This window comes from Solenopsis invicta, chromosome 2 (genome assembly GCF_016802725.1).
Source record: "Solenopsis invicta isolate M01_SB chromosome 2, UNIL_Sinv_3.0, whole genome shotgun sequence".
In the NCBI taxonomy this organism is placed as follows: Eukaryota; Metazoa; Arthropoda; class Insecta; order Hymenoptera; family Formicidae; genus Solenopsis; species Solenopsis invicta.
This window is the reverse complement of record NC_052665.1, coordinates 11065811-11093054: the sequence shown is the minus strand read 5'-3', so window position 1 is coordinate 11093054 and position 27244 is coordinate 11065811. Positions and strand designations below refer to the sequence as shown.

Genomic DNA, 27244 nt, shown 5'->3' with positions numbered 1-27244 from the left:
ACCGACACATCAAGAATTAGGATTTCGAGAGAACTTATCGAATTTAAGGTCAGAAGATTTTAAAGTTTTAATTTTCAAAGATAAATAATTTAAATAGATTAATCGTGTTTGGCAGCGGTACCGCGCCGCAGTGCACGTGTAAAGAAATGGCGGATTGCGAGGAGAAATGCGGGGACTGTTCTTTCGATTATGGGGAAGACAGACAGAAGGGCGTTTGCTTGATAAAAGAAGAGTACGTAGATGCATCGGATGGCTTACGTTAATTTTATAACGAATGAATTTTCTACGAGTATATTTGCAAGTGTGCTTATTCAATTCCTAACCTCCACAGACTATTCACATGTATTTTCAGATTGCTTTTTCTCAATTTTTATTGCATAATTACTTTATCAATATTTTATAATCATAATATAGGATTCTGTATATTAAATATATAATGATGTACTTATGAATGTTCTATAAATATTGTTTAAAACGTTTATGAATAAACCTAATTTTATTAAAGTTGAGGTAACGTCGGTATTCTGAATAATTACCTTTACAATTAACATATGTGCTTGGCATTGCAGATTTATTATCGAGGACCATGTAAGACAATTGAGTGAACAGTGCTTGACAGAGACCGATAGGCAGAAAGTGTCTGTGAATATAGGCACAGAAGATACGGCTGCGCCGTTGTTGGATGAAGTACCTGTTAAGAAACCCAAATTGGATGACAAGAGAGAGAAGCTCAGAGGTCAAAATAAGGCAAGACCGCCTCCATTTAAAGTTTCCAGAGAATTGACTTTATGCCCATGGATTGCGGATCAGTCAGTGGATAGACCTGAGAGAAATTGCTCGAATCCACGCTGTACTTTCCTGCACGATCGAAAGGAGTATTTGAAGATCAGGCCAGAAGATATAGGTACGGAATGTTATATTTTCAATTTGACTGGCAAGTGCCCAAGGGGACTCTCTTGCAGAATGGGCTCACGACACTTGACTGAAGATGGCTTTAACATTATTGACAAGGAGAAACTTGAGGAATACAGTAAGTGTCCACCACCTACAAAGAATCACTTATCCAAAGAACTACAAAACAAATTGCGTAAGCACAAATACATTTTTGCTAAGGCAGAAGCAATTGTCAAAGCTAATGGTCCATCCAAGAGAAAGACACAATTACCAAGTTCAAATAATAAAATAGAAGACAAGAATGATACAAAGTTAGATGTTCCAGTTGATATTTCTGGCAATAGTAACAACGAGAAAGCAGATAAAAGCATTTTAGACAACGTAAATGACGAGGAAGCAAAAACAGATGTTTCTGATTGCAATATTTTGCAACAATCAAACGAATTGAAACTCGGACCTGTAGATGATAGTGATTTAATCAAATTGCGACAGTCGGAGAAGAAGATGATTGATTGGAAAGGCAAGATACTACTCAGTCCTCTAACTACAGTGGGTAATTTGCCGTTTCGAAGAATTTGCAAGGAGTATGGCGCCGATATTACCTGCGGCGAGATGGCATTGGCGCCGAAAATACTAAAGGGCGCACAGGAGGAATGGGCGTTAGTGAAGCGACATGAAAGCGAGGATATCTTTGGCGTACAGCTCTGTGGCAATAATCCGGGAGTGCTGACGCGATGTGCTCAACTGCTGAATCATGAGATTAGTGTCGACTATATCGATTTAAATCTTGGATGTCCGATCGATCTGATTTATAGAACCGGCGGTGGTAGCGGTATGCTCAATCGATTGAATGTACTTGAGACCGTGGTAAAGTCTGTTAGCCAAGTACTGGACATACCCTTGTCTGTTAAGACTAGAACTGGCGTCTACATGGATAAACCGATCGCGCATAATCTAATGCCGAAGTTTCGAGACTGGGGAGTGTCCATGATTACCGTGAGTAAGTCTGTTAAATTTATGTTTTGCTTATTATAAATTGGTCTCTTTGAAAACACCATGGTACCTTCAAAGAATAGAATTTTTCAAAAGAGAAAAGAATCTTTAAAATATTTTAATAATTTTTAGAATTTAATTTTGTATGCTACACCTTTAAACTCTAATAGAAAAATTTCTAATAGAGAAATATATCTGAAAAAATATTAAAAAAAAGATTATCAATCAGAAAGATAAACAATGTTAAATATAATCATTCTATATTATATTTCTCGATTCTCTTATTCGGTTTAGTGATTTTTTCAGGTTCACGGCAGGTCGCGTGAGCAAAGATATACGAAGCTGGCTGATTGGGAGTACATAGAAAAATGTGCAATAGCAGCGCAGCCAATACCTGTGTTTGGGAACGGCGATATTCTATCCTTCGATGATTATCGTCGTATAAAAGAGACCTACAATACAGTGCAGGGAATCACCATTGGGCGCGGTGCACTAATCAAACCGTGGATCTTTACCGAGATAAAGGAGAAAAAGTTAATCGATATATCGAGCGCGGAAAGATTCGATATTCTCAGGAAGTACACGAATTACGGACTCGAGCATTGGGGATCAGATACCCGCGGCGTCGAAACCACCAGGAGATTTATGCTTGAATGGATCTCCTTCCTTCATAGGCAAGAAGTTTGCATTCTTTAAAATTTATGTTTCTCTCGATTATTAAAACATCACGTTATTCTTCGACATGCATTTACATCGAGATGTATATTTGTAGGTACATTCCTGTTGGAATTTTGGAGAGACCGCCGCAGCGGATCAACGAGAGGCCACCGTTCTATAGAGGTCGCGACGATATGGAGACTTTGATGGCCAGTTCCAACTGTGCCGATTGGGTGAAATTATCGTAAGGCTGTTAGCTTTCGTTGAGTAATGTTAATTTTAACTATATCCATGACATTAACGTTTTTGTTTATTTTTAGTGAGATGCTGCTTGGAAAAGTGCCTGATGGATTCAATTTCTTACCAAAGCACAAAGCAAACTCGTGGAAATAGTTCGCTACTACGAGATAAATTTTTATAGGAAAGCATTTTTCGAAGTGACTAGTTCTACGTTGTTGATTTTTCGCAATAAACGATACGTAAAAGAGAAGGATTAATAATGGTAAGATGACACGCTGGCAACACGTTTTATTTGCGTTTATATAATGCAATAAATATTTTTATGAAGAATTTTATTTATTGTGATCGTTCAAAGTTTCGCTATGATGAAACTTTAACTTTACTAACAAACAGTTTTACTAAATCAAAAATGATGCCTTATTTCGCCAAGGTGAGTGACTGGCCACATACAGTCACAACCGCTGGCGATTTCCTTTGTATATGGTTCCCAACATTCATTGTCCCATTGTCGTCTGACAAAAGATAAGGTCCGACTTCTCTGCACGCAGTGGAATACTGGATAAACGCATTTCTGGAAAAAATATGTATTAAGAAACTATGTTAGATTAAAAAAAAAAACAACTTTCTCATTTATCATTGAGTTTAAAACCCGAGCATCTAACAGGTTTGTTATTTCTTAACTTAAATCATCTCAAAAAAACGTTAAATATTTAAATATTAATTCTCTTTTAGACTCGGCCCATATTTTTTGCTCAATAAAAGCACCACTTTGAATCCATTAAATCTGATGATCTATTTTATTATATGATGTGTAAATTTACTTGTAATGGTTTCGATATTTGTACATCTTCGTCCAACATTGAATAGCTCTTACAGTAGACCTCGTGATAATGCGGAGGTTGATACTCGTACTCGGGATCGATAATCTGGAGGTCCACTCTTTTCGTTATTGTTTCGCAAAGATGGCGATATTCCTGTATAAATCGTAAGAGAAGAAAAGTACACATTTAAATCTCAATACAAATATAGATTTTAAATGAAAAATAAACAACACACATAGAAAACCCATATAGAAAATGGACGAATCTAAAGAAATTAATAAGAATTTATTACAATTTAATTTCTAATTTTTAGCAGAACTTATTTTTTTAATATTTTTTAATACTTTTAAGAAGGAACAGTCTTTTTCAGGAGTAAGAAATAATTACTAACAGGCATCAAATTTCTGTTATCTCTGTCCAGTTGCCGTAGTTCCCTTGCCACATTTCCTGCATCATAGTATTCCTCCGGTAGATAAGAGACATCTCTTGCCACTGGTATGTCACGTAGATAGTTTTGATAATTAAACTCAGGATCAAAATTCTCTCTAATTAGCTGAGTGAAATTCAGTTGTTTACTCAGTTGTTTACTCAGCACGTAAGACACGTAGAGAATAAAAAACTGGGCGATCTGCGAACAACATATGTAACTTCCTTATAAACAAACGAAAAAATAATTTAAAATAAAAACTTCAAACTTTTTTATTATAATATCGTTGAACAAGCATTACAAATAAGATTTTATTTTGCTCCTGCGCAAAAAATAATCACAATCAGTCTTAAAAATCTTTACAGAGTGACACGCCGGATTATTTTGATAAAACTGAAGTCGATTTCTCAATAGAAAGATGAATCCCAAGACTCCCAACTGGCATTACAAATCACGTACGCACGTCTATGTCCGATTATTCTTTCACCAATGACACAATCATCAATGCCTCTTAAGTATAATGTTGCGTCACTGATAAAGCCTAAACCTTCGATGGAGGTCTCAGTCAGCAGCCTTTAGCGACCCATCAAACCTGATGATGTGTAAATCGCGCGCGCGGAGGGTCGACGTCGCAAGTGGGAATTGGAGGTAGGATGAATCATTCGTTTAGAGTACTGCAACTGGCGAAATGGTTTCACGCTGTCTGTCACATCCATGAAATACGATATGCGCGATTTTCAAATTCTTTCGTCCATGAGTCCTCTCAATTCCCAATCTTGACTTTTATCCTCTCAACTATTACACCAAACTCTTGTCTCTTATACGCGTCTTTTGTCGCAAAAAACAATTTTCTAAAAAACGTTTTATTCAAATATTCATGTTTTAGCATTACAAATTGTTTCGATAAGCAAATCTAAATTTTATTTGCGCATAGATCACTTTAAAATGATTGGGAAAGAAGATTTTGTTGTTTAGAACAAGATTGGTTTGGTTTTAAAGTAGAGGACATCTAGATCAAAATTTTGCGAATTTATGACAAATACGTCTGCATCCATAAAGTTTATGGATAGTCAGATTTTTTAAATCGATGGAATATTTAACATTATGTGAGAGAGAGAGAGAGAGAGAAAGAAAGAAAGAAAGAAAGAAAAGTAATTTTTCATGATAAATGGCATATTAATAAGAATGTTCAAATTTATTTGTAGGCTTTCCCGCGAAGATCAGTATTAGTTTGCAAGGTCGGCGTGATTGAGCTGACGGTGCCATATGATATGGATTATTCTTCCCGCGTCATCGAGTTAATTCATGCTACCGAAGTGACGACAGAATATACGCACGAGATAATGTGTTGTTCCAGCTCTGTGGCATTTACTTGGATTTCAAGTAACGTCAGAGACAATGAGTCAATAAATGCTAATAAGTATAATAGTAAGTTAATGAGATAATAGATCATTGATAGATTCCTTTGAAAATAATAAGTAAGAAAGAGGATTTGCAGAGTCTTTTCGAATCGAGTTTAAATGCATTAAAATTTTTCTCATTTGCCGTATGTGAGAGCAGAATTAAAACGGAAAGTGAAATAGGAAAAGGAAAAGTAAAAGGACAAACACAATGTGCTGTATTTTAAAAGAGATAAGAAAGACCTATGAAAGAAGAAGAAGAAGAAGGAGATAAAATGATCTAAAAGAAGTGGGAGAGCACGAACTACGTGCTGGATCTCGGCATCAACGATACGCTGCATTACATACACGCGACAACACCAATGTGGGGTAGGTAGTTATCCAATTGACAGTGCCCCGTCTGACATAGTTCAGTCACGAGGCGAGCACAGGATGATCCTACGTCTCCTCCGTTGACGGAGCGGCAGTCGTTCCCTCGAATTTGCGCTCGCCACGTGACGTTCCGCTCGCTCCTTTTTCGAAATCTCTCGCGTCGACGTCGCGTTTCCGACGAAATTTTCGCGTTACGATAAATAGACGAAGAATATATGTACGTATGTATATATAACGCCCGGTACATGCTAACAGGTCGTGTACAGTGATATGAAGATAATGTTAATACGACGAGCGTGTTTGAACCGAAGCGACTGGTGTTTCATTCGCAATGAGAATGAGCCTAGTCAAGGTTAACGATTGTCGGTGACAGCTGCGGAGGATTTCGAAGGATTCTCGCCGAGAGCATCGATTTTCGACGAGGGGAAAAAGGACGTAAAGAAAGGGAAAACGAGATCGACGCGATTCCAGCGATTCCTCGCACATCTCTCGGAATATCCATGAAGACCGGGATGCCATCGGGCTGACATCAGTACCATGGCAGCCGATCTCTACGCGAATGGCTCTCTAAAGTCCACCAGGTGAGACCAATCGGAAACTGCATCACGTGCACGATTAACTTGAATTTCACACCAATGGTCTCTTGAATTTTATTTAAATATTCTCAAATGAGTTAACGAAAGTTAGCAAAAATGAATAGTCCTTGAATTTTTCATAAAAATATTAGGATGAGGAGAATTAGATATATTTAACGATAAATTAATAACCTTTGGTTCCTATTTCTAAAATCAGTATTTAAAAATTTCAATATATAAAAATATAGCTGAACTGACAATAGTATAGCTATTGTAAACCGGACAGAGAAAAATAGGAAATCATTTGTACAACAAACAATGATTCGTATTCTCAGCATAAATGTAGCTATCCGCTTTCGAGTTTTATTTGTCCATCAAGATAGCATTCAAATGTCAACGTGACATGAAAATCAGATAGCCGAGTTGAATAGGATCCCATCCTATTCTAAACTTTATTTGTCTAATGTGACATTTTAATGTCATGGAAAGATTAAGTAGGCAATTTTAGATCAAACATGAAATGCAAATATTTGTCGTGATGCATAAATTAAAGAAAGCAACAGAGAGAAAGAGAAATAAGTAGAATATGTTACAATTTAAAACCGCGTTTCTCTTTTTTGTTTTCATACAAAAACTTGACTTTCTATTAATTTTATATTAAAATCATAATCTATTTAATTGTACTAAAATTGGCTATTTAAAACTGCTAAACTGCAAGAATAAATTATTTAAAGTTCAAATGTTTCCACGAGAGGTACATAAAATATATAATTCATATATTCTCTGATAACTATGATTTTGCAATATACATGTGATGACATGGTAATTTTTAGTAATGTATACGATGACGTATCTGATGATACGGTACCGAATGCAGCTGTACGGCGTCGAATAACTGATGATGCGGCGTTGTTTAGAATGTTTAGATCGTTTTCAAGCGTGTTTGATCTAATTTCATAAGCCGACGTAAATGTGACCGCCAAATTGCCTCATTTCCGGACGTTTAAGATGACTGCAAAGGGGACACGTGGTCAGTGATGAAGTGCGATGTTTGCAAGACACTTTTCGGAATCGAAGTAAAATGTTTCCTCTGATTCGTGATCATTTGCACTAAAATTGTAAAAGAAATTTGCTCATAACGACTGTAGGATCCATGGAAGTATTGACCAATGGAAGATATGCTTGCTTCCGGAAGAACGTGATCATTTTTTGCAAACCATTTCAATGACAATGAAAATCGTTTAATAGCCGCTACGACTCTTTGAGTTAATAAGCAATTGACCCTCGGCTTGCGGGCTGGGTAAAGGTTCCATTGATGAAGAGCGTTATTAAGTGGATTCAAACGAGAGCGGAACTCGAAATCTCGACTCTTTGAAAATTTCCAGCACAATCTTTCTTAATTATTGTAATCGTCGCAGAACTATTCAATTATCAGTCGTGCTTTTCGATACTTAAAAATGGAGTGAGTATATCGCTGATCTTTAAAAAAATTATTAAACGTTTCCTCATAAGAAATAATCCTATTCAGAGTGAACCGTCGAAGGTGTAAATTTATAGGTACACAAATTAATGTACGTTACATAAATGTGAGATGCAATTTTCTGATGAGTATTGACCAAACTTAGTTTCTCTTATTAGTAGATACTAATTAGTAGATACTAAACAAATATTGATTCAATGAACATTAATTACAGGGTGAAAGGCAAAGATAAATTGGCATCAGCTAAATAGAAGTGCACAACTAGCAGAGAATAAATTTTGTTTCGTACACTTGTACACATGAGGAAATAACCACAGCGGCATACAGCAAATTCGAAGGAGCTTAAATTAAAGATTGGTATTTGAAGAATATAAATCCTTCTGAGAATCACGCGGTCATTTACCGTCCAATCAATTCCGCTCGAACATGTGACCGATTGTTATCGCCATATATTAAAGCACACAATACATCTCGATGTAAACGAGTATATTGAATTATGACGTCAGGAACGAAAGATAATTTATTGTTGTACTGTACGTCGAAATGAATTTCTTTGAATTAAATGACGTAAAAAATTATAAGAAGTACAAATTTGTGCATCTCGAAAACTTTTGATATTTACGTTCTATTTTTCATGCCAATTGGGAAATTGCCGTCAAGGCCATGATGACCCATATTATAGTCAGCAAATTGAAACGCAATAATATTACAATAGTCACAATTCCGTTTAGCGATGGCGATCGGGGAGGCACATTTGTTTGTTCAATTGTACACGTGGTGACTAAGATCGATGCAAAGTCAATTCAATAAATCTACATGTCGTTAGAAATACCGCAGTAGCGACAATTAATTCATACACATTGACAAGTATATGTCTATGCGGCTCTGCGTAGAACATCGCAGAATGCATATTGAAAGAACATCGAAAGCTGTTATTATCGAGCAGATATCTGAAAATTATTGGTTTCTCGATGCGGCGAATGAAAAAATATTCGAAGCCTACGAAAGAAGAGGAAAAAACGAATTTAAAAAAAAGACAAAAATCTGTCAATAAAAAGATAGTATCAAATTATTTTGTTTTTTTCTTTGAACAATATATCAACGAATTAGATTGAGATGGAAAATTGTCAAGATCAAGAAAAACACTAAATACAAAGATTAGTAAAATAAATGAGCATAGTACTTGCCGTTCGCGTGATGCGATATGGGACGCAGGAAATGATGGAATGATGAAAACTTGAAGAGTGTATCGTGGCCGCGCGTAAACTGAACGTAGGCAGCAGATGACGCGGCGTCCGCTGGTCCGAATTAAATTAAAATCGCAATTCTAGCCCAGCGGCAAGTTAAACTTTTAACCTAAATATTAGGAGAATTCCGTTATCTGAGAGACAGTGAAACGTGGAACGATGTATAGATCTGTCTTCTTGCCAAATTGTTTGATGAAAAAAAATTTTGAGCCTTTCATGTACTCGATAATTCGAACGAAGGCAGACAACTTTTATTGCTTCTACTGACTCCATGCGCCGAATAGTAAGAATAAAGTATCCGAAACTCGACAGAAGAGAATTAAAGATATTTATACAAGAAACAAAGGAAAATAAAGTGAAATGGTGAAGCAGGTAATTAATAAGAGAGATGATGGGAAGAATTCTGTGAATTATTTAAGGATACTTCGAAAATGAAGTGTTTATTTTGGTTTAGCTCTTTAAATAAGACGAGGCTGAACGCGAAAAGAAGCGTTAATGACTACGTGCTAAAATAAGGTATCGCGATCTGCTTGGGGTGGTAAACTCTAAAACGTCACAGGTGTCATTTTCACGCGAACCTCTCGTGTTTGAAGAGATAATTAGACCATTACTTTAGAATAAGACCGTTATAGACCTGTTAATCGTAATCAGGTGATGCCCGAAGCTGTCAAGAAAGATTCTTGTTGATGGGGTACGGTCGCCGGGTGATGTCACGCGTTGCGTTCAAATTAGATCGAATAATTTCGAAAACTGCGCAGATTCACAAGCTGAAATTGTATTCTTTCCATCATGTACAATCAATTTTTAAGGCCTATCTTGTCAAAGTTTATATCTTTTCAAAGTTATTACCGAGACATCATATCTTTTTTCTACAAAATCTCGAGTATTTAAAAATCGAATTCGATTGATAGATTGGCGATAAGGAATTAAATTAAACCGACGATAACTTGCGTGTTGATAACGAGACTCGCGTTTTAAAATTTCTGCGTTCGAATTTATTCTCATTTACGCCCTATATGATTTATCCTTCGTGTCAATCGAGTGACGGGATAAGTCTCGTCGAAAGGAAGCCAGGACCATTCTTTAATACATGTCTGCAACAAAGCGTGAACGCCATCAGATTATTTTTAGCCAACAGAATAGGGTCTACCCCCTTTGTCGTGGCTAAAAATAGCTGGTAAGGCCAATCCAGGCTCAATTATCCCATCTAGATATTTAGGTGACAATCGACTGACCGCCAATTTAGAAATATTCCACTGGGCTCGATGCCCAGGGCCTTCGGTTCGAAGTGCGCGAGTAATTTCGCGTAACGCGCGCATTAAAGTTCAGGCCCCTTTAAAAAAAAGACCCTTTCGCATCTCCACGGATCAACAAGACCATTGGAAAAAATTGGAAAAAGTTCGAATCTTGGGTGCAAGTGGCTCGAGATAGATGTAGGCCTTTGTAATTAAGTATTTAATTGATTAAACTGAAAGATGAGACCGGAAGATAAAATAAGTAGCATCGAAGAGCGTATTGCATTCTCAAGATATAATTTGCGAAAATTATAAACTCAGATTAGTCTGTTCATAGCTTTTCAATTGCGAAGAAGAAAAAGGAGAAGCCGTAGCGTTAAAAGAGTTACAGAATCTCGAAGTAATAATATATTCATTTGTTGCAAAGAGTGGCAAGCGGCAACCTTTCAAATGCACGTAACGTTCTAGGATATAACATTTGTATGGTCTTCGCGCATCGTTCTTCGTTCCCTTCGCTACGCAACCCGCCTAACGAGTGTGTGTATCCGTTTGCAGGGTCGTAGGCAGCATGGGGCAACGTAAATCGGGCGCCCCAGGCGCCTTGGGTGCCGCGGTGCCTATATCGACGGAGGAGGAGCAGCTGAAGTTTCAAGACAGCAGATTTCTGGCGACTTTGGTGCTCGGCAGAAGTAGGTGAGTGACCGAGCGTAACTGACTTGGACTGACTGACTGACTGACTGCCTGTCTGCCTGCCCGCCTTACTATATCACACGTCCGAAATCGAGACACGTGATCGGTTCTATGCGACCTACATTGAAACCCGAGAATTCGATCGCGCAAGGGAGTGTCGCAAAGCCGAGTGCAAATCTAATCGATTGCGACGGGAAATAATTTGGCACGAGTGCCGCGAGTGTTCTCGCGACTTCTACCGACTTGAGGAAGCCATATATTTTGAGCAAAGTATCAACCGAAGTAAGTAAACGCCCGCTTACACTTGTGAACACTGAATGCTTGCAGACATTTGAATTATAAGGGGATATTGGCTTGGACGGTTCAACTGCGCGGCGCGCAAACAGCTGAGCAAGCCACTACACGTCGTCGCGCATCGAGTACGCGCTCGTCACACAAGATTTAAATCCTCGCATATCGAAATTAAGGAGAAATTCGTCCGCCGCTTTCTATCGAGACTTACTATCGGAATATTCATTTCTCTGAGTATAATTGTAGAGCCGGCTCGAGCAGGGAAGATGATGTTTTTCAAGAGAATGCCTTGGAAGATGGGATGCACGAATCACTGAATCGGAACAAATGCTTCATTTTATATATATGTATTTCTCTGTGAGAGGAGGAAGAACACACCTGTCACTCTGGTGCGCAAAAAATCTTCGTGCAAACAGAGAGCGGCGATAAAATTCGTGTGGGCGTAGTTTAATTTAATTTTCTAATCGCGCGCCGTGACATTCATTAATCGCGGATTGCGAGAAGCAAAGAGAGAGAGAGAGAGAGAAAGAGAGAGATATACGTCGTGTCGTATCGATAGAAACGCGGAATCCCTCGACTCGTCATTTCTGTCGATTAGAGATAGTGACAATTCTAGGTACACAAAGATTAACGCGTTTCCGAGAGAGAGAGAGAAAAGAGAGGAAAATGGTCACGAACGAGAAATTACAAATCGCAAAACGCGTTTGAATTGATATGAAGGAATTGTCTTCTTTACGTCATCCACACCTCTGAAATATTATGACATGAAATTGATGTTGATTTTAACAATTATTACCGCCGTGTATCGCCATCGCGGACACGATTTTCCTACAAGAATCACTTCAGCGAAGACAGATTCTGGCAATTTGTTCAATATTATACTACGGATATTTATGATCGGTGGGAGCGGCTTTATCTTTCGGACCAATTAAGCGATCGGCGTCACTGATTGCCGCTCACACTACTTAATAATTAGAAGCGCCGCCTCGGGATGGGACTGTGTTGTAGCGAGAATATGATGGATGGGACTACGATTAATTTGTTGTGTATACGGGCTTTGACCATGGTTCGTCATCGTTCTGTTGCTCTGAGAAATGTCAATCGTTTCAATGAATCGAGACGCGAATTAGTTCTCGGTGGGTACGCTCTCTTTAATGGGATTGCATCTTAATAGGGAATTCAAATGAGACGCGCCATCGAGTATATCGAGCGCAAGATTGATTTACGCGTAAAATGTAAATAAATCATTACGTGTATACAATGTAAACGATGTTGTAAACGATGTTGTAAATTATGTTATTCATTTACGTGTTTACGTAATATGTAATAATTTACAAATTGGATTGCATTGCCTACGTGAAAAAGATTTATATAAACATAACAAAAACAATCTACAATGAATAATCCGTATAGATGTAATTTTGAAAGACGATACAACCCTGCACGACTCTCAATTTTATTTCTAATAGCTCTCTTCGCTTCTTTCTTTTCTTTTGGTATTGTAAGCAAGGCTGAACATTTCAAATTACATTTTGTATTTTAAATTGTCAATTAAAAATTTGTATTTTGTAATTCAAATAAGATTGTCTATATTTTGTATTTGAAGAATCGCAATCAACCTAGGTTTTTTGTCCAGCCCAGCTGTATTTGAAAATTCGCTTACAATCGGGGCTCTTTGCTCAGCCCTGATCGTAAGCGAAAATGGAAGAAACCTTATATTGACGAATGCGTTCGAGCTGAACAAAGCAGCAAGCCTGCTCGCCGAGTGGTTGATTATTTTTGGCCTGTTCCTCATCCTCCTACATTGAATTGCACTGAAATTAAGATTGGAGGGAGGGGCTGGCGTAAGGTTGAATGGGTTCGCAGGTAGAAACTAAAAACCAATCGCGTTTCAATGCTCGGTCCAGAGAAAAGACTTGTTCTTTGCTGCTGCACTAGATTGCGCTATAACTCCTTTTCTCGCTCTCGCTTTAAATTTCAAATATATATCTATTTCCTTTTAGATACGAGTGTACGCGTACGAAGAGCACGTGCGAAGAACACGTGTTTAAGTACTTGTCCAATTTGAATGCGTTTATCGAATTTTCCAATCTAAAAAAATTTCACATAAAATAGTCGCGGTATTCGTGAAAATGAGTTTGCTATGTCAATATTCAGAAATTGAGCTTCTCAGGAGTCAAACAGATTAGTTCCAAAAAATGAAGGTAGACGAAATCGATGAAAAGATTATAAGTTAATTCTAACGCTAAAGTAAAGAAATTTATAAGAAATAGAATCGGTCGGCTTAGCTTCTGAAAACTTCTCGAGAATGATAGTGCTGAAATTGGCAAAGTTGCCGGCCGGAAATGTTTTCAAGCCATGTTAATCGCGCGTCCTCTTCCCCAGGAGATTCTTGCCGGACGTGCTGCCGTCGTGCTCGCCGGGCGTATTTCGCCAAAAGTCGTTTCGCTCGTCCACACCGCCACCATCATCGCCGTCAACGACGACGACGATAGCGAAGGTGTTGGCGACAGTAGCAGCATCGGCATCGTCGCCAGCCTCGCGGAACGGTCGAGGCGCACCTGCGTCCGCGACGAACGACCGCTGCGCTTCTCGCACAGCCATCCCTGCCGCCGTCACCACCGCTCGACCAGCAGCAGCAGCAGCAGCAGCAGCAGCAGCAGTAGCAGCACGTGACAGCAGTTCGCGGACCGCTTCTTCGCTGTCGTTATCACGGGGCGCCCGAGCAGCCAGCAAGCACGCGCGCCTCGGCACGGCACTGGCCAGCAAAATGGCGTCCGCGAGCACCTCCACGGTCGTGCAGGGCTGGCCGAATACCAAGGACGATTACGAGCTCAAGGAGGTTATCGGTGAGTACCGATCGCCGTGGAGGATTCGTCCGGTGGAGGCGACGATCGGGCGATGCGAACGCGCGGAGAATCGCGCGGGCGCGCGCGCGCTTCTCGCTCGCACGTTTGCCCGCGGTTACAGGGACGCGCGCCACCGGCGGCGGCGGTGGCGGCGGAGGACGTCGATCCCGATAGCGGCCGTTTGCTTGCCGATAACGGTGTATCACGAGGCGACGGTGACAGCGACGGGGGCGATAATGATGATGACGTCGGTAGTACCGAGACTCGCCGTCGAGATCTGCCGCTTCGTCGATCGCGAGCGTCAACTCCGGCCGTTCCATCGTCCTAGTTTCCCAGCTTCAGGATGACACGACGACGGTTCGTCGATCGCCGTCTCGCTCCCGTTTCACCTGTCCTTCTCGCACTTGTGCTGTCACGCGCTTATCGGTGCAACTGCACGCGAGAGCTACCGCCTGCTGCACGTCCTACCCTAACCTAGTTAACCTACCGCCGAAGAACGAGACGGTGTGCGCTGCCAGTGCCGTACGCACGTCCTAAAAATGGGGGGAAACGGGGCGCCCCTGGCGCCACACGAGCCGATCCAAATTTAACCTTTGAGATACCTTTGAGATCATGGGTATTTCGTATGTTTCTCATCAAGTTTCTCGAAATTATTAAATTGTGCTACATTTAATTTAATTTTTTTTTTAAATAAACACTTTAAATAAAAAATAATTTATATGAAAAAGTGATGGGAATGAAGAAAATAAAAAAAAGTATCTTTTTTCATCTAGTACTTTAAGGGTTAATATCTTTGTGAAATTATTAAGGAATAATTATTTTGTCAAAACACATTAGTATCTCGAGAAATTGACACTAGAATCAAATTCTGACAATCGATTGTTAGTCTTATATCTTTATATTATTTTACTCAAGTATCTTAGTGTAAATATTGGAAAATCTTCCTGAATGATTCACATAGTTGTTTCAATTACTCAGGAGAAGTGCTGGCAGTTTCATGATAAAATGATGTACTTATTTTACTAAACAGTATTTTGATATAATAGAATTATTTGTATGTCTTAGATATCTGGAATATAGTTTTTCATGTTAGCAAGTGATTTGAAACTCACTAGAGTGTTTCTTGCACCTGTCGTTGTGTACTATATTTGTAAGAAGACACCAGCTGCAAGTTAGCGAAACTAAATTATTTAGCGACTCGCCGACACGAACGTCGCTCCGTTTTTAGCCGAGTTTTATGGAAACTCGCTGAGGGCAATCGCGTGTAAAAAATTTGCCGATACACTGCCGATTAAAATTTCAAATTGTAACGAGAACAAAAATCAAAAAATATTGACGCTCCTTGAAATTCAAGCGTCTCTCGCCGCTCTCAGGCGCTCGGAAATACATTTGCTGCATATTTATAAATAGATTTCTGCTCGAGTTTCCAAATCCCGTTGTGATTTAATTAGAGCGAGTTTTGCGATTGTGATTTGCGCGTCGATAGAGCGTGAAAAAAATTTCCTTTCTAGACAATTCCTCTTGTTAATTCCTTCTTGTTCAAATTCAAGGGGTCGGAGCGACCGCAGTGGTGCACGCAGCGTTTTGCATCCCGCGACAGGAGAAATGCGCGATCAAACGGATAAATTTGGAAAAATGGAACACGAACATGGACGAGCTGCTGGTGAGTTTTATTGTAATCCTGACATTGTGTGGACTTGACACAGGCGGATCAATATGACGCACATTCGCACCTTTTGATAAGACATACATTGTATGATTCATTGGATTAACGATCTTATCGATTATAACGTATGTTGCATCCAACATGATGCAAACATTTCGTATCAAGTACAATAATGCTGCTAATTATTGCCTCACAACGATATGAAACTCACGTTCCGAAAGTATAATTTTAAAAACAGATTTTTCTCCAAGTAAATCTTTTTTGTGAATAAATTAAACTGAATATTTGTTTAACGTGTACAAGGAGTTATTATTAATCGAGACTTTTTACTTGACAAACCATTAGAAAGAGATACAGGCGATGTCTTCTTGCAATCACGAAAACGTCGTCACGTATTACACGTCGTTTGTGGTGAAAGAGGAGCTCTGGTTGGTTCTACGATTACTTGAGGGTGGATCCCTGCTGGATATCATCAAGCATAAAACCAGGACCACTAATTGCAAGCACGGAGTATTCGATGAAGCCACCATAGCCACCGTACTTCGAGAGGTGCTCAAAGGGCTTGAATATTTCCATAGCAATGGACAGATTCACAGGTATCATGATCTACGTCTGTTTCTTACGGAATATCGTATTATTTTTATTAAAAATACAGTATTGTAACGTTTGTTTCCTTTTTCCCCAATTTATTCTATCGTTTAATCGTTAGAATGGAATTGTATCATTAAAAGGATAACGATTAGCTACGTAGCTATTTTATTATCTAAACGAATTTTAACGACAGAATAATATTAGGGACATAAAAGCGGGTAATATCCTACTAGGCGAGGATGGCACAGTGCAAATCGCCGATTTCGGTGTCAGCGCGTGGCTGGCGACTGGACGCGACCTGAGCCGGCAGAAGGTTCGGCACACTTTCGTCGGTACACCGTGTTGGATGGCGCCCGAGGTCATGGAGCAGGTGAGAGAGGAAAGTAACACTACAGACTTCTTAGCCTGCGTGTTCTCTGTGTCTACATTTGTGTATGCATTTGTTAAATGTACACGACACTTTATCGGGACAGGAAATGTGTACGTTGGCGACCCCGTACGTTTGCGACTGGCAAAATACGCTTTTGCTATCATTGAGACGACACACGCGAACTTTGCGTTGTGTCGGTGTCGATTTTGCCGTTGCGTGCGATATGAGGAAATGCTTTTTATGGTCCCATTGAATCAAGAATTAATTTAAATTAGCAATTATGTTATTTTTTTTAGCATGATCTGCCTTAGGCATGTTATGCAAGTAGCCACATAGAATATTGCGTTGAGGAAGTATTGCGCTACGCAGATTATCACAGTTTTTCAATAATATTCAATTGATCACGCCATTATTGTACTTTGCTCTGTATATCTGTATCAAGTTTGTACTATACTGTTGTTCGTTTTGTTTCGTCAAAATATCAGTTCCTTGTACTTATATATGCTATGAAAAATTGTGCGTGCAACTGTACATATTAATTGCACATTTTTGTTTATTTGACTTATACATATATGGTTACATAGCGATTGATAATGACATTTAGAATAAAACACTTTAAACAAAGATACTTTGCAGAACAAGTTTAAGAATTGTTGTCAAGAGAAATCGACATAAAATTTGTCAAAAAGTCTATTAGAAATATATTTTCCGATAATGACGAACCACCCTGTGAATGATACTGCCGTTATAAGTTACATTTAGAAAATTCTGGCGAGCATGCAACTTCTGCAAGCACGATTTCAAATGAGATATTGGCAATCTTTCTGCCATTGTAAAATTAATTATAATATACATATCTGTTTGTGCAGGACCATGGCTACGATTTCAAGGCCGATATTTGGTCACTTGGCATCACGGCGATCGAGATGGCCAGCGGCACGGCGCCGTACCATAAATATCCTCCGATGAAGGTCTTGATGCTAACACTGCAGAATGATCCGCCGACTCTGGATACCGCTGCGGATGACAAGGACCAATATAAAGCATATGGGAAAACATTCCGAAAAATGATTGTTGATTGTTTACAAAAGGATCCTACCAAGAGGTAAGCCGGATCGCATTACTTTATTCGTATTGCTACTTTGTATAACGTTTGCCGAAGCAGTTAAAATAGTTGGCTTAAATGGACGCTGTGTTCAACTGGCTTGAAGCCTTTGATATTATCATGGATTATTAAATAAATTAAAAATAGTAATAACTAAATGTATAAGATTATGAAATAAATTTATTATATACTGGTTTTTATTATTTCAGACCAACGGCCACCGAGTTGCTAAAACATCCCTTTTTCAAGAAAGCCAAAGATAAGAAATATTTGCAGCAAACATTGGTAGCGATTGGACCCAGTTTAGAAACACGTGTACAAAAGGTATGTATTTATATTATCTGTGCAGTATACACAAATTTATATGTAATTATTCTTTATTGAGATTCTTGAGAGTTAAAATTGGAAAACTACGTTTCAAATTCGCTACAAGAAATATTGAGAATTTTTATTTTTATAGGCATCAAAGAGACAACCCGGCACATCAGGTCGATTGCATCGGACAGTGACCGGAGAGTGGGTCTGGTCGGAAGAAGAAAACAATGGTGATTCGAGCAGCGACGAAGGTAAAGAAACGTTACCGGTTAATACAATTGAAAAGGCCAGCAGCGACGAAGAAGCTGGCGAGGCCGACGAATGCTATGGTCAAATCAGGGTAGCGCAGAGTCATATCGCAATACCAGCTACTGGACAAAATGAACCCATAAACTTGGTGCTTAGATTACGGTACGTGAAATCCTCATTGTAGAATGCGAATGAGAATTATTTTCTCGATATCAATTTTTATGGATTATTCTAGTATCTTTATTTTTCAAAGAAAACAAGAGATAATTATTTCAAGATTTTTTTTTAGGAACGAAAAGCGGGAGCTTAATGACATTAGGTTCGATTTTACCGTTGGAGTTGATTCCGCGCAAGGAATCGCGGCGGAATTGGTCGCTGCGAACTTGGTCGATGGCAAGGATGTTATGGTGATAGAAACGAATCTAAAAAAGTTAATAGAGAGTGGAGGACAATTACGAACAGTGACGTTTTCCTTGGTAAATATTAGTCTTCATATTACATCTAATTATTGAACAAAACATATTATAAAAACATGTATTTTTATAATATAATTAAATCATGTTTATAAATATATAATTACTATTTCTTTTTTTGCTGTATAGAATTCTGGCTACGCGACGAACGAAGTACCAGATGACAAGGCGTTAATAGGATTTGCTCAGATCTCTATCACTGATTAAACAATCTCAATTGCGTTCTGAACTTTCGATAATGTTCTTAATTGATACATTTTGCCAAGATCCAGAGAGTATCAAAGGTTAAGAAATCAATCAGATATTATTTCTGAAGATAGACTAAACAATAAAAAAAAAGAAGGCTCGGTACACACAAACGACACATATAAATTAGTTTGATCAGTGAATGCTCACCCCTAGCAAATCAACTTTTGATGCTTTTGTTTCTTTCAGATTCTAATTATTAATTATAGATATTCGAAAATACATATTTGTAACAAAACATTGGTAGTAATGAACCGCTCAAGTGTGTGAAAACATTGTCAGTGTTTATGAGGACAATCGAATGGGGCAAATACATAAAAATTCACATTATCATCCTTGTACTGGCTTAAGGGGTATACACTTACTCTAATCAATAATGGCTGTAGTTTTATATAATCTAATTGTATCGTTTGTATTATGTAAATATTAGTTTTCGTTATTTTCCTTCTTTTTCTTTGTGGTTGATACATCAAATGGGATAAAAATATACCGCGCAATACGATTTCGTATAAGTAAGAGCAAATTTAGAGAATTGAGAGAGAAAGAGAGAAAAATGCTTGATAGTTTAACTTATTTGTTCAAAATATAAACAATTACTTTTAAGCAAGGCTTTAGTTACATAAAAAAAAAACAATTAAATATGCTACACAGAGTCATCATGTTTATGTATCATACACAGATTAACTGTATATATATATATATATATATATATATATATATATATATATATATATATATATATACACATTTATATATAATATGCTTTATGCTAGGAAACAAACATAGACAATGTTGAAATAAAAACTCTTTTGTACTTAATTAAATAGACTTACGATAGAGCAAATTAATATTTTCACAATTTTTAGACGTAACGAGAAAGAGATAAAAAATTTTTACCTCGTATGTCTCGAAAATTTTTAAATTAAGTCATCTTTTTGTAAAGTACATCATAAAATGGATAAAATCAGAATCACACGATAATATAACATAGCATAGTAAAATAGTAACGAAAAAGATAGCATTGCAATTTCATGAATTATTCATAATTTACAACATTTTATATCTTTCAGAAATCTTAAAGATACATATGTATATGTATTTACGACATTATTGCTTTTTATTGTGTTTGCAGATCATCAAAGTTTATATAACAAATTCATACAACACACTTTACTCAAAGAACATCTAAACATTCTCAGAATGTCTCGCCTTTAGAAGGCCCTCGGAAGTTTATGCTGCATGGAAAGGATTTTAAGTTATACACACACACACACACACACGCACGCACGGATAGAAATAAAATTAAAGTAAAAGAAAAATTGATCATAAATTGATTACAGTCGCTAGCAGAGCTATAATCAGTGTGATTCTGTATTTTATCGATTTTCACACAAATTGCAGCGGATCGCATCATAATATGGTAAAGGATATATATTTTGCAGTCCTTGATATTCTGCAAATAATATATACATATGTACTATTTTTGTGAATTTTCACTATTAAATTATTGTGTTTATCTAGTAGTTTTTAATAAAAGAAAATTCGCACGCAATTTCACATTTCCTTTGCCATATTTGCCGCAACAAATACACGTACGCAATACTAAACCAGCGACACAAGAGCAAAATCAGTTGTAGTAATAATCGAAATACAAATTTGTTGATATACATGTGTGATGATTATATGCATATACTCCATAAGAGCCAGCTGTGTGGTTTAATTAGACGACATACTTTTCATGATTAATACGCGAGGAGTAAACAATAATTATACTTTTAAGACGCAAATGATAATGTTAGCTTAAGTAGATTTTTACCGATAGCTGTATTCAATGGCACTATATCCCGATAGCACTTATAGATTTCTCGTGCACGTTTCGTTGGCAGTGAGTTTCGATCGATTCGACATAGCTTGCGCATCTCACTACGTGCCTTATTCGGAGAGTGCATTTGGTCGAAATCTGTGTTTCAACTGCGATTATTGAACTACAAACTGAAGATTTCACGTCAGGATCGGGATTTCTTTTTCGACTAAAGTGCAGTGCCAAATCGAGTGTGTTGTATGTAGCGATTATAAATGTGTATTATGAGAAAAAAAAACGATAATTTATTTGTATCAATATCAAACGTCGTTTTGCCAATGAAAAATCATTGTACTTTATTTCATCGTGAATTTATAACAACTATGTAAGAGAACTGTGGACTGCGGCAGCCGAGAATGGATAATGGTACTTAACATTGATAAAGATGAAAAATTTCCCCGTGAGCCTCGGTAATAGAATTTGTCTTATCTCCTTGAGCAAATGCTCATCACTTTTATCACTGATTTGTCAGCAATAAATTGTTCTTCACAAACGAATTTCTTCGAACGCTAAATCTTCAGACAAAAATTTCGCAGGACGTTTATACTTCGTGGAGTTTATCTTCGAATTCGAAATTAGTATTGCAAAAGCGATTTGCGAATATATTAAAAATTATTTTCTCTAGTTCTCTAGCGTTTTAAAAGTGTGTTGTTCGAGAAGGAGAGGGGGAATTTAAAAACTTGCAATATCGAGATTCGATATGTTGATACATTTTATATTTCAAATATTCTGTATTCTCCAAATACAATTGCTTCCAGCTTGCGCACTTGCCATCATATCGCACGTGTCGTGTGTCAACATCCTAACCTAACCTAACCCTAACCTGTCATTTTGGAGTTTCACAGATCAGCTGATTGTTGACTGCAGCAGAGTGCAGCTGATCACTGATGCTCGCGGTGCGGACGTTGCTCACGAATCGAGAATTTAAATTCCGGAATTATCTCGGCACTGTCAAACGAGTCAATATTTCGTAATTACGCTTTTCCGCACAGGCTCGCAGCGATATGTCACCGAAGACGCGGACGGAGACGAAGTTCGGAAAATGTAACGAAAGTCAGCGAATCTCCATTTTATTTTGATATTTATTTTATATTTTTGAATTATATCTACGTGTATATGCGATTTATGTTGCAATTCGGAGAACGACGGCGTTCTAGCTACGGCACTGGTCGCGCAAATTTACGAGGAGAAATCTGGCAGGCGCGCGAGCGCGGTTCTCCCCCGCGCGCGGTTCCCCGTGAAATTGATTCATGACGCACCTGCGATCCGATCTCATGCCCAAGCTCCAGATCGCCCGGCGGAGGTTCCTCGCCCGGGCAAACATCTTCGGGTTCCTACTTGTGGTGGTCTTCGTTCTGCTGTGCGTACGCTACCTGCCAGGTCGGGGATGCCAGCAGGACCGGCAGATGCCAGAGAACAAACACCACTACAGGCTGATCATTCTAATCCTGAGTAACCCGGACAACCTGGAGCGCCGTAATACCATCAGGAAGACCTGGCTGGCCAGTCGCGAGCACGACATCATGGTGAAATACTTGTTCGTCATCGGCACTCAGGACATCCTGCCGGAACAGAGGAATACCCTGCAGTCGGAGAAGAACAAGTTCGACGACCTGCTGCTGCTGCCTAGGCTGCAGGACTCTTACGGCACACTGACGAAGAAGGTCCTGCATGCTTTGAAAGCCGTTCACGAGCATTACGATTTTGACTACTTGCTGAAATGCGACGACGATACTTACGTGCTGGTGCACAAGATCCTAAAGGAGCTCGATAGGTGGCAGAGCAAAGGCACCAGGCGGGAGCTCTATTGGGGCTTCTTCAATGGGCGAGCTCAGGTAAAGAGGAGCGGACCCTGGAAGGAGACCGATTGGATTCTATGTGATTATTACCTCCCTTATGCCCTGGGTGGCGGGTACGTCCTGTCCTACAATCTCGTCAAGTTCGTCGCCAACAACGTGGACATTCTCAAGTACGATTGCAAATCATGTATAAAATACTTTGTATTTAATGTGTATATTTTATGCAGGAGATAGACAATACTGTGAACACATACTGAGAAGTATACTATTTTATTAATGAAAGGTGGATCCATCACTTATTTTTAATACGGATTTTATCTTTGTTTAAAATAAGATTATACAATATTGTATTATTTTTCTAGCAGAAACACTTTTCAAGAGATAATGGATAATCCATCCTTATTCCGTTCTTTAAAACTGACTCACAATGATTCAGTGATATCTAATATAAGTTAGGCAGTTACAGTTGACTGGAAGAAATGTTAACATTTTAAAAAACAGAGGGCAGTTTTAGAAGGTAATATAAGAAGCAAATTTCTTCTTCCAACGTCACTTACATAATTGAAAGATGTTCTACTAATTGACTAGTACAATACATTAGTGACTATTCAAACATTATATGATCTTATTCCAAACAAAGATAAAATCTGTACTAAAAACAAATGGTGGATTAGTCTCTTATTAAAAAAAGATTTCTTAGATATTCATGGTATTTTGTCCTGCACATAAAGATTTTGTTACAATGAAGAACATATAACTTTGTATGTTTAGTCTTGATTAATTCTTTTTTACTAATTTTGTAAAATAAATTTGTGTATACCAATGTCTCAGGCTGCACAATTCTGAAGATGTGTCTGTCGGTCTTTGGCTGGCACCGCTGGCGAACATCGAGAGGAAGCACGACGTGCGCTTCGATACGGAATATAGGTCACGCGGCTGCTCCAATCAGTACATAATTACACACAAGCAAACCATCCAAAATATGAGGAGTATGCACGAGTATTACGAGGCCTCCGGGGGCGCGTTGTGTCCCAAAGAAGTTAGGAATCGCATGAGCTATCAGTACAATTGGACCGCACCACCTAGTCAGTGCTGCAATAGACAATCCGGCATTCCTTAACGCGATGGAGAGAATATTTCTGTAAACTTCTAGTCCAGTTTTTTGATGACTTGCTCAAAAAACATTCTCATGTTTATTATATACATTTGTAATTGCTATATAAGCATTCTATTTATATTCTAACTTATACCTTTATTAAGCTATATATCAAATCAAATATAGTCATAGTTCAAAAGTAAGCAATTTAAACAATATTATTGAAGAAAGTTGCGAAAGATTATAGCAAATTTGCGATATTTCTTCAAAGAATTAAAACGTCTTCTGAATTTTATTTGTTACTTTAATATAATTGTGCAACCCCATTAAATAATTAATTGAAAAGCGCTTGTATATAAATATTTTGTAAATATTTAGCAACAAACAGGTAGACATAGACAAGATAAGTTTCGATGAACTAAATATATTTTTTTTAATCATATTGCTGTACTTCGTTCATAATACACTTTTCATCTTTAACAAGAGTTTACTTCATGTATATATAAAACGATGTACATTTATAACATATAAAAACAGTATATAATAACGTTAATAATTTAATGCTCTAATTAAAACTATAAATCGATGATTACCAAGTGAAATCACAGATATGTTCAAGAAACGGCCGTATAAAAAAAAAAATGACAAAAATGTAAAGCGGTTCTTATGCAACATGGGTTGCATTATTATTATTATAATTACTAATAAATTACTATTGTGATATTAAAGAGAATATATGAAGCGATAGCGAGATAATGGCCGATTCTCAAAACGTTTCTCATCTGTGATGGATTTATATTTGAACTGTGCTTCCATTACATCTAAAGCTGATAATAAAAATTCATTTATCGGCTACTTAATACATTAAAAAATAAAATCATATATATATATATGTATATATATATAAATATTATATACATATAAATTTTAATCATTTTAACATCTAGGCTTTTCCTATTATAAAAAAACTTACAATATGTAGTTCTATTGTGATAAAAAAAATTTAATTTCTATATAATACAATTGTATTATATTTGAAGAAATTATTTACATACATTATTTAGCAATAGTGATTTGTGTTTACCTATCAAATATTTATTGTTATACACATCATGCAAAAATGAAAGAATTGTTTCATTACTTAGTTTCATTATTAGTTTTAGATGCAATGGAAATGCAGTTTTCTTTTTATCTCATAAATTTTCTATCGTCCTTTTATACAAAAGTCAGTTTACCTCTAAATTCCATGCATGAGTTACTGTGAGTTATAACGCGTGTCAAACACACATTACTACAGATAAATTCAATCACATGCATTTTTTTTCAAACGCACCCATTTAACGCGCGTCATAACGCGCGGCAACGCGTGCTTGGAAATCAAAGGTTTCAACATGAAAAAATTATTCATTAGTCTCTTTAAACGGATGACAACCAACAGATTCAATTATCTCTAGATTTACTTCTTTTTACGATCTTGAGTACATTTGGGACAATACCACTTTCCTTTAGGTTTTGTTGTTAAACCTACGCAGGCGAAGTGGAACCACTCTATAGGACACTAAAATATAAAATATTAATGATTAATTATCTCTGTTATTGATAATCTTCGAATTACCAACAAAAATTAAATGCATTTTGAAAAGCATGTAACAAAACTTAGCTTGAAAATTTTTTTAAAACTTACATCTGGATTATCACAACCAATCATTTCTCCATATGATACTTGGTGACAGAGACAGTAAGTTGGTTCATTAGGATCAACAGGCATGTCCAAAACATCAGCTGGATGGCCGAGAGCTGTTGCATCTACTTGAGCACCACTTCCCACAGCACCAGTAGACGAAGCTGAAGCTACAGAGCCACCTAATATGAATGTATACATTTATAATGAAGTAATGAATATTAATATTTAAGAATTAACAAAATAAGCAAAAGTAGCAAATTGCACGATTACAATAATTTGTCTGGCATACCTTTCTTCTGCTTCTTTCTTGCATTCTTAGCCTCATCCTCACTGCTTGCTGCAGTACCCTTCTTTCTCTTCTCTTTCTCTTTAAGTTTCTTTCTACCCTTCTTACTAGCATTACTCTCCTCCTGTGCTCTATTACTATTCAATGTTTTGTCCTGTATCTCTGCCTCAAATCTTGCTAGGTCTGAATCGAGTCGCCTGATGTGCTTGTCAACCAATTCATAAGTTTGAATAGCTAGTTGAACCTTATCATCGCCGTATTCCTTAGCTTTATTAAAAAGGCTTTGTATATGAGCAAGTTGTTCTTTCCTCTTTTCTGATGTATCCTTTTTTATATTCCTCAAGTAATCATCTGCCAGTTTATCAATGTCCTTCATCAGACCTTGTGCTCTTGCATCCAAGTCACGCATTAGTGTAAAGTTCCTCTGTAATTCAATTGGCAAATGCTCGAGACCTGTAATACACATATATTAATCTTACTACCAAGTCATATTAAATAAGAGACTGCTATGCATGTCAAAAGCACAAATGTAAAAAAGCACAAAGTTTGAATTTAAATATAAAATTTAAATTCTTGATCACAAAAGTTGAATTCAACATTAACAAAATTCAATTACATAAAAATTTGAGTTCTATATTTTTCATAACAAATCCAGATATAAAATACAGTTTCTTCTTCCCTTTTCATTAGGTTAGCTTAAATATCTAACAAAATCAATAGATTTTTCAGATACAACCACAGTAAAAAAAAACATTTATATTTTCAGACTTGTGTTGAAAGATAAATACAACTACAATTACAATTTAAACATAGATAAAAAGTAAAATAAAATTTTAGGAAATAGAGAAAAATTGAGATAGAAAAGTATGTAAAGCAAAACGAATAAAAATAAGAAAATGCGTTCATACATCATCGGAGTATATTCTTTTTTAAATGTTTTTTCATTCTTTTCTTGCATCATAAAAGGAAGAATAGCAACAGAACGGAAGAAATAGCATTCATCTACAACATCAGTACTCACTGTCGAGATAGTGCTCCAGATACAACGCGGTCGTCATGACGATTGTGTTATATTTTTAGGAAACAATAAGAATTGTTTGTGTAAATGCTTTCTTAATGAAAAACTTTTTTACGAATCGACGAAAAATAATGGCAGGATAAAAATTCGCTCGATGACAATCGACAACAATCTCTCAGATAACGTACACAGATAAAAATATGGCAGCCATGACTGTCATGGATGCCAACCAATACCAATCAAAATTGAAAGTGAGGCTCCTAAAGAATAATCACTATTTTTTTAAACTTTAAAATTTAAAGTAAAATAATTAA

General features: G+C 37.3%; 5 protein-coding genes across 9 annotated transcripts; 3 read left to right on the top strand and 2 right to left on the bottom strand.

Moving 5' to 3' along the window:
- Positions 1-19: 19 nt before the first annotated feature.
- Positions 20-3114, top strand: LOC105194988 (tRNA-dihydrouridine(47) synthase [NAD(P)(+)]-like). The gene is made up of 5 exons (XM_011160153.3): positions 20-232; positions 570-1890; positions 2194-2561; positions 2660-2788; positions 2865-3114. The coding sequence occupies exons 1-5, from the start codon at positions 147-149 to the stop codon at positions 2935-2937; spliced, it is 1977 nt and encodes a 658-aa protein (XP_011158455.1). The 5' UTR covers positions 20-146; the 3' UTR covers positions 2938-3114.
- On the bottom strand, positions 3058-13709 carry LOC105194991. The gene is made up of 4 exons (XM_011160156.3): positions 11534-13709; positions 3997-4233; positions 3606-3758; positions 3058-3355 (listed from the first exon to the last, which is right to left on the bottom strand). Exons 1-4 carry the CDS (start codon positions 11546-11548, stop codon positions 3188-3190), a joined length of 573 nt encoding a protein of 190 aa, XP_011158458.1. The 5' UTR covers positions 11549-13709; the 3' UTR covers positions 3058-3187.
- On the top strand, positions 3996-21333 carry LOC105194990 (serine/threonine-protein kinase OSR1). Of its 4 annotated transcripts, none has more exons than XM_039445850.1 (13): positions 3996-4100; positions 4398-4680; positions 5238-6385; positions 10897-11034; positions 13708-14171; positions 15722-15834; positions 16183-16433; positions 16633-16807; positions 17668-17903; positions 18113-18227; positions 18364-18629; positions 18757-18943; positions 19070-21333. In XM_039445850.1, exons 3-13 carry the CDS (start codon positions 6342-6344, stop codon positions 19145-19147), a joined length of 2067 nt encoding a protein of 688 aa, XP_039301784.1. In that variant the 5' UTR covers positions 3996-4100; positions 4398-4680; positions 5238-6341; the 3' UTR covers positions 19148-21333. The 4 variants fall into 4 exon arrangements, with proteins under 4 accessions (XP_039301784.1, XP_011158456.2, XP_025991377.2 ...); XM_011160154.3 differs by lacking the exon at positions 3996-4100 and having other exon boundaries at positions 4228-4680; positions 5238-5460; positions 5593-6385; XM_026135592.2 differs by lacking the exon at positions 3996-4100 and having other exon boundaries at positions 4228-4680; positions 5238-5801; positions 6060-6385.
- A 407-nt stretch (positions 21334-21740) lies between these two features.
- Positions 21741-24422, top strand: LOC105194992 (beta-1,3-galactosyltransferase 6). The gene is made up of 2 exons (XM_011160158.3): positions 21741-23016; positions 23678-24422. The coding sequence occupies exons 1-2, from the start codon at positions 22298-22300 to the stop codon at positions 23964-23966; spliced, it is 1008 nt and encodes a 335-aa protein (XP_011158460.1). The 5' UTR covers positions 21741-22297; the 3' UTR covers positions 23967-24422.
- Positions 24351-27164, bottom strand: LOC105194993 (inhibitor of growth protein 5). Of its 2 annotated transcripts, none has more exons than XM_039445854.1 (4): positions 26934-27164; positions 25916-26365; positions 25627-25793; positions 24351-25500 (listed from the first exon to the last, which is right to left on the bottom strand). In XM_039445854.1, exons 1-4 carry the CDS (start codon positions 26968-26970, stop codon positions 25399-25401), a joined length of 756 nt encoding a protein of 251 aa, XP_039301788.1. In that variant the 5' UTR covers positions 26971-27164; the 3' UTR covers positions 24351-25398. The 2 variants fall into 2 exon arrangements, with proteins under 2 accessions (XP_039301788.1, XP_011158461.1); XM_011160159.3 differs by having other exon boundaries at positions 25627-25805; positions 26934-27160.
- Positions 27165-27244: the final 80 nt, after the last annotated feature.

What these genes read in the sequence shown, in the direction of transcription:
- LOC105194988 (XM_011160153.3), top strand. Translation starts at nt 147, where the DNA reads ATGGCGGATTGCGAGGAGAAATGCGGGGACTGTTCTTTCGATTATGGG. An exon ending in GTTTGCTTGATAAAAGAAGA is followed by an intron (nt 233 to 569) that starts GTACGTAGATGC and finishes TTGGCATTGCAG; the next exon opens with ATTTATTATCGAGGACCATG. An exon ending in TGGATCTCCTTCCTTCATAG is followed by an intron (nt 2,562 to 2,659) that starts GCAAGAAGTTTG and finishes GTATATTTGTAG; the next exon opens with GTACATTCCTGTTGGAATTT.
- LOC105194990 (XM_039445850.1), top strand. Translation starts at nt 6,342, where the DNA reads ATGGCAGCCGATCTCTACGCGAATGGCTCTCTAAAGTCCACCAG. An exon ending in GGCTCTCTAAAGTCCACCAG is followed by an intron (nt 6,386 to 10,896) that starts GTGAGACCAATC and finishes ATCCGTTTGCAG; the next exon opens with GGTCGTAGGCAGCATGGGGC. An exon ending in CGAGCTCAAGGAGGTTATCG is followed by an intron (nt 14,172 to 15,721) that starts GTGAGTACCGAT and finishes TTCAAATTCAAG; the next exon opens with GGGTCGGAGCGACCGCAGTG.
- LOC105194991 (XM_011160156.3), bottom strand. An exon ending in ATAACAGAAATTTGATGCCT is followed by an intron (nt 3,759 to 3,996) that starts GTTAGTAATTAT and finishes CGATTTATACAG; the next exon opens with GAATATCGCCATCTTTGCGA. An exon ending in AAATATCGAAACCATTACAA is followed by an intron (nt 3,356 to 3,605) that starts GTAAATTTACAC and finishes TATTTTTTCCAG; the next exon opens with AAATGCGTTTATCCAGTATT.
- LOC105194992 (XM_011160158.3), top strand. Translation starts at nt 22,298, where the DNA reads ATGACGCACCTGCGATCCGATCTCATGCCCAAGCTCCAGATCGCCCGG. An exon ending in AACAACGTGGACATTCTCAA is followed by an intron (nt 23,017 to 23,677) that starts GTACGATTGCAA and finishes CCAATGTCTCAG; the next exon opens with GCTGCACAATTCTGAAGATG.
- LOC105194993 (XM_011160159.3), bottom strand. Translation starts at nt 26,970, where the DNA reads ATGACGACCGCGTTGTATCTGGAGCACTATCTCGACA. An exon ending in TCTGGAGCACTATCTCGACA is followed by an intron (nt 26,366 to 26,933) that starts GTGAGTACTGAT and finishes TGTGTATTACAG; the next exon opens with GTCTCGAGCATTTGCCAATT. An exon ending in AAGAAAGAAGCAGAAGAAAG is followed by an intron (nt 25,806 to 25,915) that starts GTATGCCAGACA and finishes CATTCATATTAG; the next exon opens with GTGGCTCTGTAGCTTCAGCT.